The sequence below is a fragment of the Boleophthalmus pectinirostris genome, unplaced genomic scaffold, assembly GCF_026225935.1.
Source record: "Boleophthalmus pectinirostris isolate CB_2022bp ecotype Guang Dong unplaced genomic scaffold, ASM2622593v1 HiC_scaffold_5, whole genome shotgun sequence".
In the NCBI taxonomy this organism is placed as follows: domain Eukaryota; kingdom Metazoa; phylum Chordata; class Actinopteri; order Gobiiformes; family Gobiidae; genus Boleophthalmus; species Boleophthalmus pectinirostris.
In genome coordinates this window covers 34,184,263-34,204,125 of record NW_026571404.1, presented here as the reverse complement: position 1 = coordinate 34,204,125, position 19,863 = coordinate 34,184,263, and the positions used below count along the sequence as shown (strand labels likewise).

At 38.2% G+C, this 19,863-nt stretch overlaps 1 protein-coding gene across 6 annotated transcripts; it reads right to left on the bottom strand.

Moving 5' to 3' along the window:
• Nucleotides 1–663: 663 nt before the first annotated feature.
• gpr155b (G protein-coupled receptor 155b) lies at nucleotides 664–19,052 on the bottom strand. 6 transcript variants are annotated; one of them, XM_020929545.2, is made up of 20 exons: nucleotides 18,923–19,052; nucleotides 17,691–17,890; nucleotides 17,191–17,338; nucleotides 16,901–17,030; nucleotides 15,727–15,905; nucleotides 15,067–15,219; nucleotides 14,645–14,712; nucleotides 14,125–14,296; nucleotides 13,133–13,288; nucleotides 12,961–13,044; nucleotides 12,355–12,478; nucleotides 12,200–12,284; nucleotides 11,595–11,682; nucleotides 10,468–10,690; nucleotides 10,249–10,323; nucleotides 8,689–8,825; nucleotides 7,876–7,971; nucleotides 7,724–7,788; nucleotides 6,578–6,715; nucleotides 664–5,433 (listed from the first exon to the last, which is right to left on the bottom strand). In XM_020929545.2, exons 2-20 carry the CDS (start codon nucleotides 17,846–17,848, stop codon nucleotides 5,307–5,309), a joined length of 2,406 nt encoding a protein of 801 aa, XP_020785204.2. In that variant the 5' UTR covers nucleotides 17,849–17,890; nucleotides 18,923–19,052; the 3' UTR covers nucleotides 664–5,306. The 6 variants fall into 6 exon arrangements, 4 of the variants coding, with proteins under 4 accessions (XP_020785204.2, XP_055018587.1, XP_055018588.1 ...); XM_055162612.1 differs by having other exon boundaries at nucleotides 5,295–5,491; nucleotides 6,467–6,715; XM_055162613.1 differs by having other exon boundaries at nucleotides 5,295–5,491.
• Between the last annotated feature and the right edge of the window lie 811 nt (nucleotides 19,053–19,863).

Below are 19,863 nucleotides of genomic sequence, written 5' to 3'. Positions count from 1 at the left end.
TCCTTGTTATCCCAGTTATCATGTTATCACCATAGATCAGGGATCTTTTTCCTCTGGTGAGCTGCTTTAGGAAACAGAAATGCCAGAGAGCTGCTCATTTTAGTGGCTGCAAGAGGGTACAGTTAGACGCCTATAAAACATAAACCACTGTCTATTTATTAGTGCACAAAGTTGGGCTTCAAAATTATATATTTACAATAGTAGTGGGCATGTAATTAACCACATTTTTGTTATTCAGCACATTGGTATAATTCAGAAATCCCTAGGCGAGCTACTTGAAAGGGAGTGGAGAGCTACAAGTTGGAGAACCCTGCCATCGATAGTACTATCATGCCATCACCATTCTATTACTGTGAAAATCTATAGACTAGTATTACACAATATCACCCACCCCTATGTCTTATACTGTACATGTATGTGCTAAAAAAGTCACATGACCATTCAGATGGATACAGTCTAATATTTGTAAAGGAAAAGCTTTGTTGTTTATTACTGTACATTACAAGGTGTAATATGTTATAACTATACTCAAGTAGTTTTTGCTGTGTATTATTATTGGAGAAATTAGTTTTCTTTTCTCTTTGGTTTCAACAAGTCTTTTTTTGGTGTGTGTGTATATTGTACTGTATATTTCTTATTCCATAATTACTTAAAACAACAGACTCAGTTGTATAGTGGCTTTATTTAGGTCACAAAGTAATGGACCTCATTGGCTTACAACATCTCCAGTCACCATAAACACACACATACACACACACTCACAAAATGATCCAAATAAACAAATGATACAACAAAAATGCAAAGTTTCTTCAGTTGATGGAAGACAAAATCATGCACACGTTCACACAGGCTGAATAAAGGGACTTCTGTGCATAGTGTTCAGGTCAGACACATGAGCACACACAGCCAGAATACACAAAGCACAGGTGGAAGACTGGGCTTAAAAGGTGCACTGGGTAGTTCAGATTTTATAAAACAAAACAATGTGACAAGCTAACTGGAGGCACTGCTCTGTCTGAAGCTCTGTTACGTGAGTTAGACTTTCATTTAAGATTTGTTTTATCACAATCTAACTATAAAGAGCCGACTTAGCTGCAACTACAACACGTGGGCTGATTCGTGCTGTTAAACATGTCCCAGTTACATGCTAGAAAATCAAACACCTAAAGTGGACCGTGAATGCTCATATTCATATTTTTCTTGAGTTTCCAGACAATCATAGACATACAAGAAGCACTCCCAAGCCTGATGATAAAGTATCAGTAGTGTGGAGGCCTGTTATGACTTGATTGTGAAGTGATTTGGTAAGAATTTATTTATGAACAAAATAGTGATGAGGCTCACAGTGAGAGAGGTGATAATTTTTCAATGTAAAGTCAATAGAGGCATCATGAATTTCGGACTTCCAGTCATTGTGCAATGCATACTGGGAAGGATTTTCCGAAAAAGTGAGCCATGTTTGATTTCCCAATTGACAAAGCCGAGCTTTTCAAGTCTTTTAAACCTTTTGTTTCTGGTTCTGATATCGTCATATTTTATGTCATTCCGAGTTTGCAGCGAACATTTTGTATGTGGAGCACCATCAAAGCAAAATTCCATTTGTTAAGTGAGAGGTGCAGAAGACAAACAGGCTAAGCTCGCATTTTCTTGTTCTTGTGGCTTTACAGCAACATTATGTCTTGGTTGCTTTGCAGTGAAAGGTGTTTCTTGGCGAACACCTGGTGCCTTTCACTTTTGACTTTTAAATTCGTAACCGAGGTTGAGAGAGATTATGGTTTTTCTTTGATGGTGTTCCACATACAAAATGTTCACTGCAAACTCGGGATGATTTAGGCAGTCAGAGGTTTCCACTATTTTTTAATTCCTTTGGGAAGGGAAACAGTTTGAACGGAGGTTTGCAGTCACACGCATCTGATTCCCTTTTGCAGTTATGAAGTTCACAAACAAATTTCTCGAGCCATTTTCCGCTGTTAGGATCCAACAACAACACAATTAACGATGTCCAAATCCCAAAACTAAAATATGACAATATCAGAACCAGAAACAAAAGCGATATGGTTCAAAAGACTTGAAAAGATCGGCTTTGTCAATAGACACATCCCACTGGGAAAACAAACATGGCAATTTGATGCTCACTTTTTCGGAAAATCCTTCCCAGTATGCACTGCGCAATGACCGGAAGTGAGAGATTCGTGATGCATCTATTGAAGTCAGAGACAACAGAGCCAGAAGCGCCCCCATGAACACTTCTATTTTGCAGGTTAGCCATGTCCTTTTGTATATACAGTCTATGGTGTGAACGCAGCCTCATACACAGTGCACCTTTAAAGCATCGACACAGACAGCATACTGCCCCCTGCTGTTGTAAACATGAAAACAAACATCACATTTGAACATTATTTGGGAGTTTTCAGGCACATGCATCGCTGTGCTCTGGTCTCCATTACGCAGAGGCCACTTGTGCTTATTTACACCAAAACAGAACTCATAATGAACCGCTTTACACAACAGTAATAAGCATTAAACGTAACAGCAGCAAAATTGTATCTGCATTTTGACCAGATTTCCAGTAAATGTGTGTTATAGTGCAAGTGTGCCAGACGAGCGGCCATTTGAACTGCTTCAGATCATGCAGTTTTATTCGTGCAAAATAATTTTAGAAACAGTTGTAAAACATAAAACATTTGGCTTCTCGAAACACTATCTGGTAGTGCTTGAAATATGAACTATATTTGTCAATTAACGGAATTTGAGAGGATTTAGGCTCAGTTTGGCGCAGGCAGACTTAAAATCTTCTTAAAGAGGAGGTATTAACTGCTAACACATAACATATTTAGATCACCATGTTACCTTTTAGTGTTTTGACATGTTTAATAAGTTTTGGTTTTGTCGCTCTGAGTGTCCCCTTCCTTTGGTCCCGTGCTAAGTCACTCTCCCTTCAGAGCACTATCACAAATGCAATTGGTGTGCATCGCGTGAATGAAACTACTACACATTGCATCAGGTTTGAGTGTTGTAGTGTATCGTTTTGTATCCCGCTTTTGTATATTTTGGGTCGGGGAGAGATCACTAAATTACTCAAACATGCATGGATGACATAAAAAAAATCTTCTTCAGGCATGTTTTTGATGAAGGAACAACGCAATAACATGGTAGATCGTTCCAAAAAGTCAAATTTGCATAATACCCCCTCTTTAACATAAATGACACAAATACTAATAAATAAATAAAACAAAAAAAAAGCTACTTTACAAAAATAATATTAAAACTTCAAATTTCAGAACACATGATCTGAATGAAGTTGGGTTGTGAGAGAAAGTAGTGAGCACTGGCCTTAACTTTGATAAATATATAACAAATAATATAATATAGAACTGTTTTATCCAGGTTGTTACAAAAAATATGTAATAAAATAATAAAAATCTGTCACATTTTGGTTGTATTGTTACATCTTATTTAGACTAAACAAAATAAAGTGTATGTAAAAACGCAGCAACTTGTAAGGGTCTTATGGCGAACAGTAAGATACTATATTGAAATAGCATAAAGGGACACTGTGGAACTTTTTGGGGTTCCCGTTTCCATGGAGTTGTTATTGATTTGCCAAAAAATGTTTCAAAGCATGGCCTCAAATACTACATCTAGCATTACCATAGTGAAAAATAAATCATGTTATTAGGCAGAGTTACAAGTCAAATCTGTGGAGAAGCGATCCCACTCACAGTAATATTTTAGCATTATATACACCTTTAATGAAATATATGATTGATAGATAATAGATAGAAAGCAATAACATCTCCATGGAAACAAGCAGGTGATAGAAAAAAGTTACGCAGTGCTCCTTCAAGGGTTTTAACTGGCTATATGGATTAAAATTACAAACTTTTGGACTTGAAAATGTCTTGAACTTAATTTGGCTTGTAAAATGGCTCATTTTAAGGGGTATATATCTATGAAATAACTGATTTGATAGCATCGTAAAGGCCCTGTACCCAAATTTTTCTCCTATGTATTTGAGCAAAATTCGTCTAGGTCCAGTACATATTGTATAAACAGCTCTTGAGGTCAAAATAAGTCTGCATCTTATTATAACATGTTTGACTGTCTGATAATCAGGAGGTGCTCAATTAGCATGCTAGTTGTCATTAGCTTTGACAGCAAAACTCTGGTCTCTGAAAGTTGTGAAAAGCACTCATAAACTCATCTCTGTGACCACTGCAAACCATTTAAAATAGTTTTAAACGGTTATATTTTTTGTAAAAATCAGGTACAGCTCCTTTAACAGAACAGAGCCTGAATGCCCCAACATAACAACATCAATATTCTTCCTTTTCCTCTTGCTCCATCATGCAGCCTGAGCAGAGGTGGGTAGTATTCAGTCAAAGATAATGTTACTTGAGTAACATTATTCAAAATTTTACTTTTCTAGCAGCATACTTTTACTAGTACTTAAGTAAAATGTTCATTGAAGTAACAGTAGTCTTACGTGAGTAAAAGTTTTGTTTATGCTTCGGACTGTGGGTAAGTTTACGAGTGAAGAAGCTTTATGTGACAATATGAAAAGATTTGACTATTTGTGTTTCTTGCAGTGCTCCTTCAGATTTAGTTTGTCTCATTTTTGTGTCTGTCCTTTCATACTTTGTGCATTATTTAAAGTTTTGTCCTTCAAATTAGATTAAATGTGCACTGTGTAACTTTCTGGATGGAGAGTCCGTCATCATGGAGATGTTGTTTCTTCGCCTCTTTTTTACAGTATGATATTAAACTTATCTATTTCCATGGAGACAAGAATCATGCCAGTTTACAGGTCTGATTTGGTGGAGAAGTGGGTATTGCTTTATTGTAAAAAAAAACAAAAAAAAACAACTATATTTAAATAATGAGCTAGTTTAATGCCATATTCTGGAACATTCCATGGACACAACCACATGCTGGACTTTTACCAGAAAAGTTACACAGTGCACCTTTAACTTTAAATTATAAAATCAGACGTTGTGTCCTGACAGTTACTCTTGAAGTTACTCTTTCTTGAGTCATTTGTTGGGCCACTACATTGTACTTCTACTTAAATAATACTATTTTGAAGTAACGTTGATCTTACTTGAGTACAATTTTTAGCTACTCTACCCACCTCTGATCCTGAGCTGCTTCTGTCCACCTCAGGCTTTCCTCGGTGAAATAATACAAAAGCGTCTCTTCGTCCTTAAAGCTGTACTGTCCAGTCTCATGCTCTATCACTCCTCCCTGCTGTAAAAACCCTCCGTACATCTGCGCCTCCCCCCTCCCCTTACACAAACCCCTCTCCATCAACCACTCCACCAGGTCGCTGCCCGGAACAGGCTCTCCAGGTGCGGGTGGGGGGTGTGAGGCGGCTGGGGTGGAGGGTCAGTCTGGGGCGCGTCTCCGTCCGTGTCCACTGGGGGGCGCGCTAACCTGTCATTATCAGAGGAAGGATTCACCGGTGGGAGCGGTCACACTCTCCCCAGAGCCACTAGAGGGCAACAGGGCGGGGGAGGAGGGAAGGGAGAGGAGGGGAGGGAGAGGAGGAGCAGGCCACAAGAGCAGAAGAAGCAGAGGGTTATTCCAAAGCGTGAAACCGTGCATGTGTTAGAGACTGTGGTATTGCGGTTAAGTATAAATACATTTACATTTTAATATAGAACAGATTAGTGAGGATACTTCATACCATTAGGTTTACAGTTAGTGTTAGTTAGTTAGGCACAATGCTAAAAGTTCAAACTCGATTTTGATACTAAAAAATAGATTTGACACTTAGTACATATTTTCATATCCAAATGATCTCTTTTTTAGAAAATATTCTAATTTCTAACACAAAATAATATGTTTATTATACCTTGTGGTCTTACACTACTAAGATAAAACTCATGGTGAAACTGGATCAGGAAAAGTATCATGTTTTTTTTGTTTTTTGTTTTTTTTAAGTTTTTTCAATACACAGACAGCAGATTTTTTTGTGATTCGTGCATGTTTTTACAAGGCATTGTCATTATTTATTTCCCAAATATTCAGGCCAGGGTCCCAAAATAACATTAAAATAAAAGTTAAAATTAAGTTTAATTATGTTTCTTTGTGTAGTTTATTCAGTTATTTGATCAAATTCTTTTCTAATTTGACTAAATCACACAGTTTTCATTTAAAAAGTGGTACTACAATTAAATATTATAGTTTAAAGATTACATCTTGAAATCAAGGTGCGACCCCCACTTTGAGAATCACTGCTCTATATGATATGAAGTGTATAGGAGGTTAATGGCATTCCAGCTTCAGATCTTATTACATTGCTATTTAAAAATCACCACGTAGGAGCACATATTACAGCTCTCACTTAAAACATGATCTTGTGAAACTGGAGCTTTATTGTTAAAATGCATATAGCTGAAATGTATTTATAAAGAGCTGACCGCAATACACATAAGACCCAGAGACCCAGAGTCCAGGTGCTCACCTCCAGTGTAGATGACAGTTGTACTACAGGCCCAGTGTGACTCATGCAGAGGAACAGGTTAGAAAAGCACTAGAATGTATAAAAAGTTGTGTATAAGGAGAGCCACTGTACCTGCGCCTGTGCACTACGTCCTGCACACACTGCTCTTTGTGGTAACGCACAAACTGAGTGCACGTGAGCCGCACCTCTTCAGGGACACCAGCAGAGGGCAGCTCAGAGCTGTCCCGACCGTGCCATAAAGATAGCAACCTGCAAATACAACAGATAAGAGATTTATACTACTGGGTTGGTTTTAAAAAGGAATCAGTGACTATAGTCAGTGTCAATAAATCACATTTTACAGCACACTACAGTGAGAGTGGCCATTAAAGCCGTGTTTACATAGTGAAGGGTGAAGTGTTCTGTAGAGGCCCAGAGCTCCATATAACCGGTCTGTCTCAAGTGAGATGGATGGTGCACTCATGTCAGTAACACACAGTAAAGAGTGGACATGGACCTTCTCTGAGTTAAGTCACTGTTCCTACGGCAGTCACTGAGTGCAGTAGGACCATTTTCTTTATACATACTGTAAAGTGCCTTTGTACAGCTGAAATGTCAAATCCAGATAAAAATTATGACTTGATTAAAGCTGTTCCATGTTCAACGTTTTACCCAAACAATAAAAATAATAAAACAAAAAATAAAAGTATGTTTTTTGTTTCCATTTTGGATATGTTTATTGCTCTGAAAAATATGTATTCTTTCATCTAGAAAAGCTTGCATCTCCACAAACCTGACTCTTACTTGGCCTGGAGGAGGGCCAACGTATCTATCTACATGGAGCAAGTTCCACAGTTTTCTTTTCTATTTCCATGGCATCATGCAGGTGATGTGCCAACTGCAGAAAGTTACACATGTTGCTTTAAATAGTGATGGTTAAGATCAACCAGCACTGAGGCTTATGAGTCCAAAGAACTATGTGACTTTTTTTTTTAAAAAAGCTTTTACCCTTTGCTTTGATCGCTGCTTTTCTCACTCTTGTCAAATCACTAATGAATCCTGCCAAAGTACACATGCAAGTAAAAACCATTTCAGAAGACTTTATGATGCAGCTCACTGAGAGAAGGCCAAGGCTTGACAAAGCAAACAGTGGCTACTTTGAGGAATCAGAATCTAAATTATTTTTTTAAAATGACAATGCCTACAATGTGCAAAGCATTAAACAAAGACAAAAACATTGCATGAGAGAATGAAAGGCTGTGACTTGTAGTGTAGTACCTCTTTTTGAATGGGAGAATGATGAGGTGTCTGTCCAGGCCAAAGATTCCAAATGACAGAAAACCCTGAAACATAATAATATAGATACATGTATAGACTCTTCTGTCCCGTTGTAATAGTAATATATACCACAGTAGCCCATAGAGTGTTACCTGTCCATAGTTGGCCACAGCACAGAAGAACTGCAGCTCCAGATACAGTCGGCCTGGATCTTTGTTCAGCAGCCACCACATACAGCTGGACAGGTTCTAAATACAAAGTTTATATTAGAATCATACAGTCCTCATATTATAATGTTTTCTGTCAAATATATTAAAGGAGCTCTATCTGATTTGGTGTTTACATAATAAAAATAAAAAGTATCTTGCCCCAGTACAAATACGTTGTAAAAGCAGCTCTTAGGGTCAAAATGAGACCACTGTGTGCATTTTCAATGTTTGTGAGCCTGGAAATAAGACTGGTACTCTGCTAGTTGTTAGTATTACCATGAGTGCAAAACTCCCTTCTGGTCTCTCAAAGTTGTGAAAAGTGCTTACAAACTCATTGTGGTGAATAACTTGGATGCTCTGAATGCAGGTAAGTGAAGAATAAATTTGGACCACTGCAAAAAGTTTAAAATGAATTAGTGTGTTAAAGACAGTGGTGAAAATCAGGTACAATGCCTTTAAGTACATTGAAAAATGAAAGAGGTGCTTTGAACAGTTGATGGAATTGTTAGAGAAAATTAGCGGAGGACATGGAGAGGATGAGGAGGCTGATGGTTCTGTTGCTGTGGTGGAGAAAGAGAAAAGGACAGCTGTAGCTAAAAGCATGAAGGCTTGAGTATGATAATATGAATGGTTTGAGAGCTGATTGGTTGAGTGGCAAAGGCAGCAGCTGTGATTGGCTGACAGTAGCAGACAGGTGAAAGAAGGCAGGAAAGAGATTCTTGTAGTCTATGTTAGCATGTCCAAAGTAGTTCTTACTGCTAATAGGCTAACGCTGAGCAGCAGACAGAGCAGCACATGTCTGAGCGTCTGCTTCTCATCTGGAGGGGGACCAGGAGGAGGCAGATTCAGGGGCTGCTCGGACAGAGGAGGACCATCCGACTGGGCTCCATCATCTGAAGAGAGCGAGAGCTTCACTGGATACTGAAAATCTATTCTGTAAATGTGATTTGGTGACTTTACAACAGACTGTAGAGCAAAGCCAAAACTCATTTATGCTCCAAGAGTAGAAACCATCACTGCGTTTATACTTCCAAATGTTTCTAATGTCAAGGCTGTGTTTAAAAAAATCACCAGAGGGCGCTAAAGGTCAGTTTGAGAATTGACCAAAACGGACAAAATAGGACAATAAATAAACAAACACTGCAGGTTTTAGATCATGTCTGTTAGAAAAGAGTCAAGGAAAATGAGGTGAGAGAAGCATTCATTTATCTTCTACTGTCGAACTGTGTTCACTATTGCCCCCAGTGGACAGCTCATGTACAGCTTCATTGCTAAGATTCCACATGTTCTGAGGAGATGGACCAAAATACAGACATAACAAAGCAGAGGATAGACAGAAGCCTCTATGTGCATCCGTATGAGTCTAGAACATAGAGCATAAATGAGCCTTTATTGTCCAAAATCCAAACCCGACACACACCTGAATAATTTCTGAGCCTAGCCCAAGTCTGCACACTCATAGAACTGGAGTTATATTATGTAACCTGTAAGTTCTGAGTGAAGTTTTAATGTAAGAATAAGCCTGTCTGAGGGTTTCATATGTTTACAGGTGCAGTGTTCTAGTGTGTTTCTTGCACCATTAGCCCTGACCCCTGACACATATTATCTCTCTTTCGCTTCTTCATTGACATCTCTCTGTTCTTCTATGCTCCTCTTCTTTTACATCAGCCACACACTTTCATTCAGACGTCTTCTATTCTTATGTTGCGTAATTGACCACCATATGTACTCAGAAGTTAAAGATTCTATCTTGAGATGAAAAAAAAAGAATAGAGATGGCTCAGCGTGGTGGTTCATTCAGAGAGAGCGTATGGGGCAACAGAGCAACACACATACAGCTAGACTATGATAATTACAATATCACCGTATCATTCAATATACGAAAGCTGGAACAATATTTGTGGCTCTATATGTATTTAATATTGGGTATTTTTTCTTCACAACAGTGGGAAGATTTTTGTCATTTTTATGTAGTAAGATAAGATTTGAGCTGTAGAGAGTAGAATAACTAACTTATATGGCTAATTATCTGCTCATACTGCCATGTATTGTTTGCAGCTCAGGCCTTTTAAAGATATTTTCTATTTATAAAGGTTTACTGTGATTATCCTGCTTTGTGTCAATGACATATTATAATTTATTGCAATTTTTCTCTGTAGCAGTATATTGTGCTTCAAAATTGTGTGACAGGCCTATGTACAAAGTAATTTCCAGCTTTGTTGTGGCCTCATGCATGATCCAGGGAAGTGTTCTTAAATCTATTATCACTGAAATCAACACAAAAAATATTTCATTGAGAGTTGAGAGTTTATTTACCCAGGTGGTTGTGTTCTCTTTGGGTGCTGCCGATCATGTCAGGTATGGACTGAGGTGGAGAGCCATTCTGCATGTCTGGAATTAAACAGAAAAAAAAAAATCAGGGCTTGCAGTTTCTATATTTATATCACTATAGTTTATTTATTTGCTAATTTGCTAAATGACATTCAGAAGGAAATATACAGCAATATGATACAAAATCACACATCCACGGTGTACCTGAGTTAATGCTGAAGGCGGAGGGGGAGCTGATCAACAGGGGTGGCTGCTGAAGTGGCTCCTCCCCTCCTCCAGGGGGCTGCAGGTCGTCTGTGAGGCCGGTGACAGCGGCTCTACCCAAAGCTTCGTACCCGCTCTGCTCCCTGCTGCCCTGGCTCAGCCCCATAAGAGAGAGCGCCCCCAGCAGGAGACTGACTGCTAATACAACTGCACTACAGATGATCTACAACGGACAAAGATGTACATAACGTGCATATTTTGGCATTAACTGTTTTTTATAAGGAACTTTCTAAGAATCTGAGCCATGGATTTAAAGTTTGAGGTATTGCTGTTTGAGTAGAGATTTAATAATCTGTCCAAAGTTAAGTGGTTAAAAATTCTAAAAACATCATAGGCCTAAAATGTAATGTTGGCATGGCAAAAAAATACCAGACTGTTACATACTCCAGTGTTCCAGAAACCTTTTTACAAGAGATGTAACAATAACCGAAATATCGTGATATTGTATCATCAAAAGTCTTACAATAATACCGTGGGCTGTCACAATATATAGAATTACAAGTTTGTTTGTTTAAATGCACTGTTTTAAAGCTGCAATAGCTAATAAACATCAAGAACTACATATCCCATGATTCATTTCAGCGCAGACAACATGAGGAAATAGGTTTTTACTTGAAATCATGGAATTATGACAATAATCATTTTGTCAGGGTATTTTAAAAGCAGAAATGTGTTCTATCTACTATTATGTCAGCCTCTCCAAAATATCACAGTAAATATCGTGCTGTGAGATACATATCGTGATAATATCGTACCGAGAGATTTGGATATCATTACATCTCTACTTTTAATGCCAAATATCACCTTGACCTTCCGTGTGCCACCAGATCTAAACCAGGTCTAACTATTCCAGGTAAACTAGGACTAACCAGCTCTGCAATAGGACTACACTTCTGCCCTGAACAAAGACAAGCCTGAATAGGGACAAAAATGTGGATTAAATAGCCTGTCAATTTGAAAAATGTTTGTAGAGGAAACTGTATTGACATACCATCAGTACGAGTGTGTGTGTTTATGCTTTTTGGATATAGTTTTTAGCTTTTGTAGGTTTAAGAAATCCAACTAACCTGAGCTTTGCCATAGAAGAAGGCAGAGTCTATGGAGTCTGTTCTTTCTCCCACAAGCAGAAGACATCCCACCATCAGGAAGGGTACTCTGCCAAACAAACACACCCGTCACATTTGGACTGACAACGTATCAAAAAGACACATTATGCTTTCTTTCTGGTAGTTAGTAGGCAGGTACAAACATACACATACATAGATTGATTAGTCTCTTTATAGTAGTAATTCACTGTAGCATGCTGCACAAAGGGGCTAGGGGATGACTGAAATTTTCTGAGCACTCAAGTCTCCAGTGAAGGACTATAGAGGATCAGGATCTAAGTGAGTTACAGGCCCTTTTTCCCCCATTTATTTGAGCAAACTTCTAGCAGTATAGATGTATTTTATAAGCTGCTCTTGAGGTCAAAATATGCCCTCTCATTTTATTGTCAGATAATCAGGAAGTGTGTGTTAGCATGATAGCTGCTGTTAGTTTTACTGTCCCGACAAAACTTATAAATCGTGGTGAATAATTAGGATAGTCAGAATGCAAAAGGTAAGTGAGGAATAAATTTGGACCACTGCAAACTGTTTAAAATGAACTAGTTCTGTTTTTCGCGCAGACTTACCCCCAGCCAAGGACCATGAAGACCCCTGGCCTCAGCCTCAGGAGGTCATCTCTGTTTGTGAGGGCCAAGCACAGAGGGATCAGACCTGAAACCACAATGTCACGTATGTTAGACTTATTCAGCACTATTATTATGCCTTTACTGTAGAGACTCACCAGTCCAGATGTAAGTGCTGTATAATGAGCCGTAGAGCAAAGTGAAGGTGATGACTTTGCCCACCAGGTTCTCCTCCTGTTTGACCAGGAAGTTCCACAGAATCATACTCACACACACCAGGAACTGTTGACAGACGAGAGGAGGTTACACTGACAGTACAAGTAACACAGTTGTTTCAACTTTCCCCTTGCTATATTTTTTTTGTTTGTTTTTTGTTTTGGAGTACTTTATTGTCCCCGCAGGGAAACTGTCCGTTGCACCTTTCACCCATTCTTTCAGGAACAGTGGGAAGCACATGGAGCGCCCGGGGACCCATCTCCATGACCTTGTTACTTGGCTTGGTCAGGACTACCTCAGCTGGAGGATTTATTATTATTATTGTCTGTAGTAAAATGTATTAGTATGGTATCAGAACACCAGCATTTGTAGCATTGTGTGAACCACCCAACACACTGTAAATAGACACATTCAGCTGTTTATTTTGTTCAGTGGCAATACTTGTTAGCAGTGTCTAGTTCAAGTGTCACCTTTTAACCCTTTCACAACTTTACAAGCTTCAATATATTCTAAATTAAGGTAAGATGATATAATATGATGCTTCTGACCTGAGCCAAAAACAGATTCAGGGCAAAAACATGAGGAAGCCTGTTGAACTTCCTGCTCAGAAGCATCACAGCTATGGTCCACACCTGCACAAAGAGAGAAGGCATGTCTCAATATATAATATATACAATAAGTACTGTACTATAGATTTGTAAGACTGTAGCTCCTTCTGACCAGAGCGAGGAGACAGATGATGCTGATGTTGAAGCTGACGTTCTGCAGCTCTGTGATGAGGGGGGTGGGGTCCATCAGAGGGATTGTCAGTAACCATGCCGACACATACATGATGGGAGCAGACAGGAACGTGCTGATCACCATGCCTGAAGTCACCTGGACAAATGTAAACAGTCAATTTAGTGCCTTGTTCATTGATTTTGCAGAAATTTGTGATGCTTTTTAGTTTCCTGTTATATTTTGTCTACATCTTCTTTCCTCGTTTAGCAGTCATATTTTTTGATACAGATGGATTATGCATGCAGTGAGATTCACTGATGACTCACATCTTCATAAGCGTTGAAGAAGTGTGTATTCTGGATCACAGGAAAGGTGTCCTGGATCAAATGCAAGCAGCAACTTCTAATCTAAATCCTTTTAATCCTTCATATTACTATTTTCATTTGTGAAAAATGGCTAAGTGACAATGTTTTGTAGAGAAAAAAAGGTAAATAAAAAACTACAGGAAGTTGTGCGGTATGCTTGGGGATAGAAAGTAGGTGAAAACGGCAATTTTCTGACCACTCAAACCTGAAATACAGGACAATACAGGATAACTATGCATGACCAACTATAAATACAATTTAGTTTAAGCTTTTCATAAGGGAAAACTGTTATAACTATGGTAAAAAGCTAGTACAATGTGAAACAAGCTGTACATACTGTATTACTGAACAGTTTTTATTCTAAACTCATATATTTTAATGTTAATTTTATGATGATTACTTATGTTTTTAATTGTTTGTATTGTCTTTCTTATTCTGTAAAGCGCTTTGAATTACACTGTATGCCAAATGTGCTATCTGAATAAACTTGCATTGACACAATGTTTATGAGGACTGCTATGATTTCATACATAAGACACTTACTATTCTATTTCTGGCGGTCTTACATGATCCATAGAATCCAGTATAATTCAGAGTAACTTTCTACAGTATACAAGTATAACATACCACTTCCAGCTCCATGTTGTAGTGGGCTGCGTAGATGGCCACACTGGGGGCTGTGGGGAAGACTCCGTACAGAAAGGCAAAGTTAGACAGACTGGTGTGGTTCGGACTGCTGCTGTTTACTCCAACATCCAGGATCTCCACCATGTCCTTACACACCAGAGGCATCACCAGACTGGAACACATACAGAAGATTTTATGGACTAGGTATGAGCCAGTAATAATTATAAGATATTTTATTTTATTTGTTAGGTAAAAATTAGGGATGGGACAAGAAAAAAAAAAAAGAGGGTTAACTTGACTCCTCTTTAGAATTTTTAAAACCAACAAGCTGTGCAACAAAGATAGCAAAACTATAAAATGAAATAAATGAAAAATAGCAAAGCTAAAATAGTGAAATGAATGGCAAAGTTTATTTATTATTATTTATTAAAAATTATATCAAAATCTTGTCTTGTCTCGTGGACCAAAACTTGTGACATGTGGCTCATTTCATCCATAGTAAATGAGCAATGTTACTCACAGTTTCGCTGTAATTAAAAGGATCAAAGCAACTCCAGTGTCCCGAGTCAGTTTCCTAAGCTGGCCGACCTAAACAGACAAGACAAAAAAGGCAAAAATTTAGGTCAGGATGTAAGTATATATGTATATGTATATATGTGTGTAACTCAAATTGTATAATTTATATGTATTAAAAACTCCTCTCAACTCTTTTTTTTAAACCACAAACCAATAAAGGAGCGGTGTAGTCACGTTTTGTGCAGCTGTCTCTTAATATTAAAGTGTTAATATAAAGCTTTGTGTATATATTTTAGGCAGCAGATTGACCAAAACAAAATATAAGGCCAAGAGTCTCTAAAATGTAAAAAATGTTGCCTGCTATAGCATCTGTCTCTACTATCTAGAATGTATTCCTCTATTTAAGTCACCCAAAGGCAAACTGACCATAGAGAGTCCGAGGTAGAACAGAGCCGCTCCTCCAAAAGAGTTGGCGAGTCCATCAATGAACTCAGAGAGCACAGCTGGGATCCGCTGCCCCAGAGCAAAGTGAGACACGATCCCCACTATCACCATGAACACTATGGGGTTTTTCAACACCTGAGCACAGACACAATTATAGTATTGTAGTATTGCCGTATTATATGTAGTATTACAGACAGATTGGGCAGAGTATCCATGCATTGTACTAAAATTGAAAGTCCAAGAAATGTTTAAATTAGGTAAAAAAGAATTTGGGTAAGATATTACTGGTTGCGTTCACCAAATTACAAAATATAATTTTATAGAATAGGCACAGGCATATACAACTCTATGAGCCTTTCACTCATAAATAACAAAACATAATCTTATATTTTTTGTGACTGATTTGGTCACAAAAAATATAAAAAATATTTAAAATTCTTTCAACAATGGCATCTTTTGTGATTTTTTTTTTGTTCATTTGTTACACACACAATAATTATAAGTATTAGTTTTCTTTGAGTGAGCTAAATAAAATTTCTACAAAATCACGGATCTCTGTCAGATGAAAGCTTGCATGATCTAATAATGGTAAAATGGTATAACAATATTTTTGGAGTGTAGCTGTGATAATAAAAATAGTACCTGAAGAATGACAACGGCTACAATGGCTAAAGTGCTGCGCTCGGGGTGGCTGGCCTGTCTCCACCTCTGGATCTCACACAGAGCAAAGCCGATGGGGTTCAGGATCATGAGGGACACAGGGGCCACCAGGTAAATGTACTGCAGGTACTCTGGGTATGTGCTCCGGTACAGGGCCTCCACTGCTCACACACATAATCATCATCGTCACAAGATCTCAGTCTTTTTCTCCACCTGAATGTACCTCCTTTTAATGGTTGATAATTCTTTGACAAGTCCAGTATTACAACCTGTTTTATAAATGCACATTTTCTTAAGACAGTTTAAGCCCATCTATTTAGAACTGCTTTTAATGTCTAACCTACTTTTAAATCATGCCGATATTTTGTTTTTTATATGTACTTTTTTAATTGTATTCTTTGTACAGGGTCTTTAGGTGTTTAGAAAAGCCCTATATAAATAAAATGTATTACTATTATTATAATTTGCATAGATTTACAATTTAAGTCTATCTGTCTCCCATCTGTCTTTATTGAAGGGTATTATTGTGTACTATGGTCCAAAGAAACAAAGAAATGATCTGATAAATGCTATTTGAATCAGCTGCTGTGTGAGCTCCACTTGTCCATGTGAGAACTGATTGATTTTATGTTCAGATTGGGGTTGTGTTGGGGCGTGTTTGGTCAGAACAGACTTTGTGCTTAATTTGCATTAATTCATGATTCATGTGTACATTTTTAGGGGATTCATTTCATTATTTATAGGTGGACTGCAACATGCTGGACTCCATGTTGAAGTACTATAAACTACTCAGCCTGGAATGTTTCACAGTAAGGCATTAAACCCATGTATCCACATGGAGGCAAGGAGGCCAAGGTAGATCAGGTTGGTGGAGAGGCAGGCCCACTCACACAAGAAGGCAAGTTCTTGAGGTGTTTCTGAACAATAAAAATCACCTCCAATGAAATAAAAGCTGAATAGACTTTTAATGCCACACTCTGGAGCATACCAAACAAAGCAATAACATCTCCCTAAAGATAAAAAAAAATATGTGCCCTCCAAAAGAAAAGTTACACAATGCACCTATCTATTGTGATTGTTTCTTTTACAGGTTAAAATGTGGCATGAAACACTGCAAAAATATCTTATCTTACAAAAATAAGACAGTGGGCCTCACCTATGGGGTATCCCAAAGCAAAGTCGTTGCTCTGAGTGGCAAAGATGGCGTAGAGACCGGCCTTGCTGTACCTGCTCTCTGGGCTGGCCACCATCAGTGTGAGCACACACACCAGCACAAACACTGTCACCTGTGTATAAGGAAGCACATGGAGACAGTTTAGTATTCCAGTTTTACAGATACAGATTTATAGGTACAACAACATCCACTTGAAGCACTAACTTAATCCACTGCACCGATGATGAAAACAAAAACACAATTCATTCATCAGTGTATATTCACTAACTTACCTTTGCTACTAGAACACTCCACAGAAATGCCCAAATGACATCCCCAAAGTCCAGCAGCACCATGTTTTTAAAGAGCAGTGCCGGGAGAGCAAACTTAGACACGAAGTTACCCAGTCCCTTCGCTTGGGTCTCTGTAATGATGTCAGTCCTGCAAAGTAAATGGAGAATGGTTTTAGAAGCATCTAACAATACCCATCAAAAACCGTGGCTCCATTTCTTGCGATCGCTAAAATTTGTAGGCCTCTGGTATTTTCATTTTAGAGCTCACTGGAGAAAAAGGTTGGAGACCCCTGGACTAGTGAGCCTGGGGCCTGGGGAATTTGGGACTTGTGTTCCTATGATTTTATATGTAACATATTACAATTACATGGCTAGAATTATACTTGAGTAAAAGTAGGTTAAAAAATCTACTCAAAAGTATAACTGCCACCAAAGATACACTCAATTATACCAATTCAAGCATTTTTTGTGCACACTCTCTTTTCCACTCCTGTTTATACCTCCCAGCGATGTATCCACACATGATGATACCGAAGCACTCCAGGAGAGCAGGAAACAGTTTGTCTATGGACATCTGTGGTCCAGCCGCAGACCCACCCAAAGAGCTGTGGGAGATGTTCTTCCCATGGATCAATACGTAGCTGTTTACAGTCTCCATGGTGACCGGAGCACACTGGACAGGGCCGGAGAATCTGCAGGTCTAGAAGAGGAAGCACATGGACTGCATTATATATCACAACTGGATCAAGACAGCAATTTGAGTCACAAAGGCAGCAGTTATTCAGTGTTTCTGGAATACGTGTATATCACTGGTGGTATTTGGGCTGCTTCTGGTGGTATGCAGTGTCCACTGCAGTTTTAATGTTTGTAGTCCTCTTTTGGGTTAATCATCTTTGACAGCTGATGCAGTCTAATTTAACCCAAATTTAGGTTTGATAAAGTCCTGTTGGTACTTGGAAAGCTAAATATTAAAATAGCTATTAAAATAATACTTACAAAAATAGATATCTATCAAAATCAAATCAGAATTTGAAACCTTTTTTTCATCCAGCTTTAAGGAATATTGTAAGCTAAAGACAATGTATAAATCAATTGTTTGGAGTTTGTTTTTGGTTTTTAGGTAGAGTGACTGATGTCCACAGTTTTTGGTAAGTTTATCTAGATATTTGTAAAAAATTATAAGCTTCTGGTCCCAGTATCTAAACATAGGCAGAAAAACTTAAATTGAGCAACAGATAATAGCTATGAGTAATGCAAATGGCATCAAAATTGCCTAAAGGTTAATGTCACCAACTTTAATTAGCAGGCTGTTTCATTGTTGAAAAAATAAATATATTGAAATCAAATGTAAAACATAGACCCTATATTTGAACAGTCAATTATATGGAAGAAATGCATGTATTGTTGGTATATCACATTATTTAAATCTAGCCAAGTTAAAGCCTGGAAAATCTCGCTATAAATAATTAATAACAAAAAAGATTTGCATGGCTACCTCCCACGATGTTGAACACAGTTAAAGCATCAGTTTGTCAGTTTTTCATACAAAAACAGCACAGTTTTAATGATAAATCTGCATGAACGCTAATTAGATGCCGCGCAAAATCAGCTATTGTCACCTCCAGCTGACTGGGCTAGCAAGGTGAGCTACATGCTAAAAACATGACGGCTAATGGCTTCCGCGTGCACATCTGGCATTTTTCATTAGATCTACACATTTTGCAGTGCTTACCGATTGGATTTATGTTGCTGTCATTGCACAAACGCTGTCAAGTCTGTGTGGATCATCTTCGCTCGGGCAAAAGCCGTGTTTTGCAGATGAAAAGGGGTTGAATCTGACAGCTGCCCGGAGAGGAAACGCCCCGCGGGAGTGACGGACAGGTCAGACAGCCAATCACGAGGCAGGATTTTAGAGAATAGGCGGGGTTAGGGTTGGTCATGTGACAAAAGTGTGATTACTGTAATTATGTAAGTGAATAGTAATTATATTCGCAAGGAAATTAAAGTAGTTTGGTAACGTCTCAGATCAATGTGTCTTTAAAGGGCTTATGTTTATGTTCTGATCTATATTATGTTTTTGTAATGTTTCCTCATCAAAACTATACCAGGGATTTTGTTTCAGTTCATTCACACATGTTTAACACACAAAGCTTGCATATTGAGGCTGAGTTCTTCTCTCAAACAGAAAACAGTCTGTTCCACCTAGTGATGTCATCTGGTAATACAGGAAATGCTCCACTGTGTTTTAAAACACCACACTGATTAGAATCATTTGGATGATTTCAGGCCTGGAATTGTCAATCTCTACTGGACAAAAGGTAAAATGCAGCTGTTAATTGAAAACTACTGCTTCATGACATCAAAAGGTGGAACAGAGCATTATGAGCTTTGGAGATATAGACAGACTATTATATATATATATAGAATAATAAAGGGTTACTCAAACATGTGTGAATAAAACAAAACACAACCCCAGATATGTTTTTAAGGAGGTAACATGGTGTCATGTGATAAACAGGTGAGCCTACTGTAATTATGTAAGTGAATGGCAATTACATTTGCACAGGAAATTAAAGTAGCTCTGAGGCGTTTCAAATCAAGTTGATTCAAAAACAGAAAGCTGCCCCACGACCCACCCTGGATTAGTGGAAGAAAATGGATGGATGGCATCTA

Coding starts and splice junctions, on each gene's coding strand:
- gpr155b (XM_020929545.2), bottom strand. CDS start 17,848: ATGGAGACTGTAAACAGCTACGTATTGATCCATGGGAAGAACATCTCC. Junction 17,339..17,690: donor TGTGGATACATCGCTGGGAG/GTATAAACAGGA, acceptor TTTACTTTGCAG/GACTGACATCATTACAGAGA. Junction 5,434..6,577: donor GACGTAGTGCACAGGCGCAG/GTACAGTGGCTC, acceptor TGATAATGACAG/GTTAGCGCGCCCCCCAGTGG.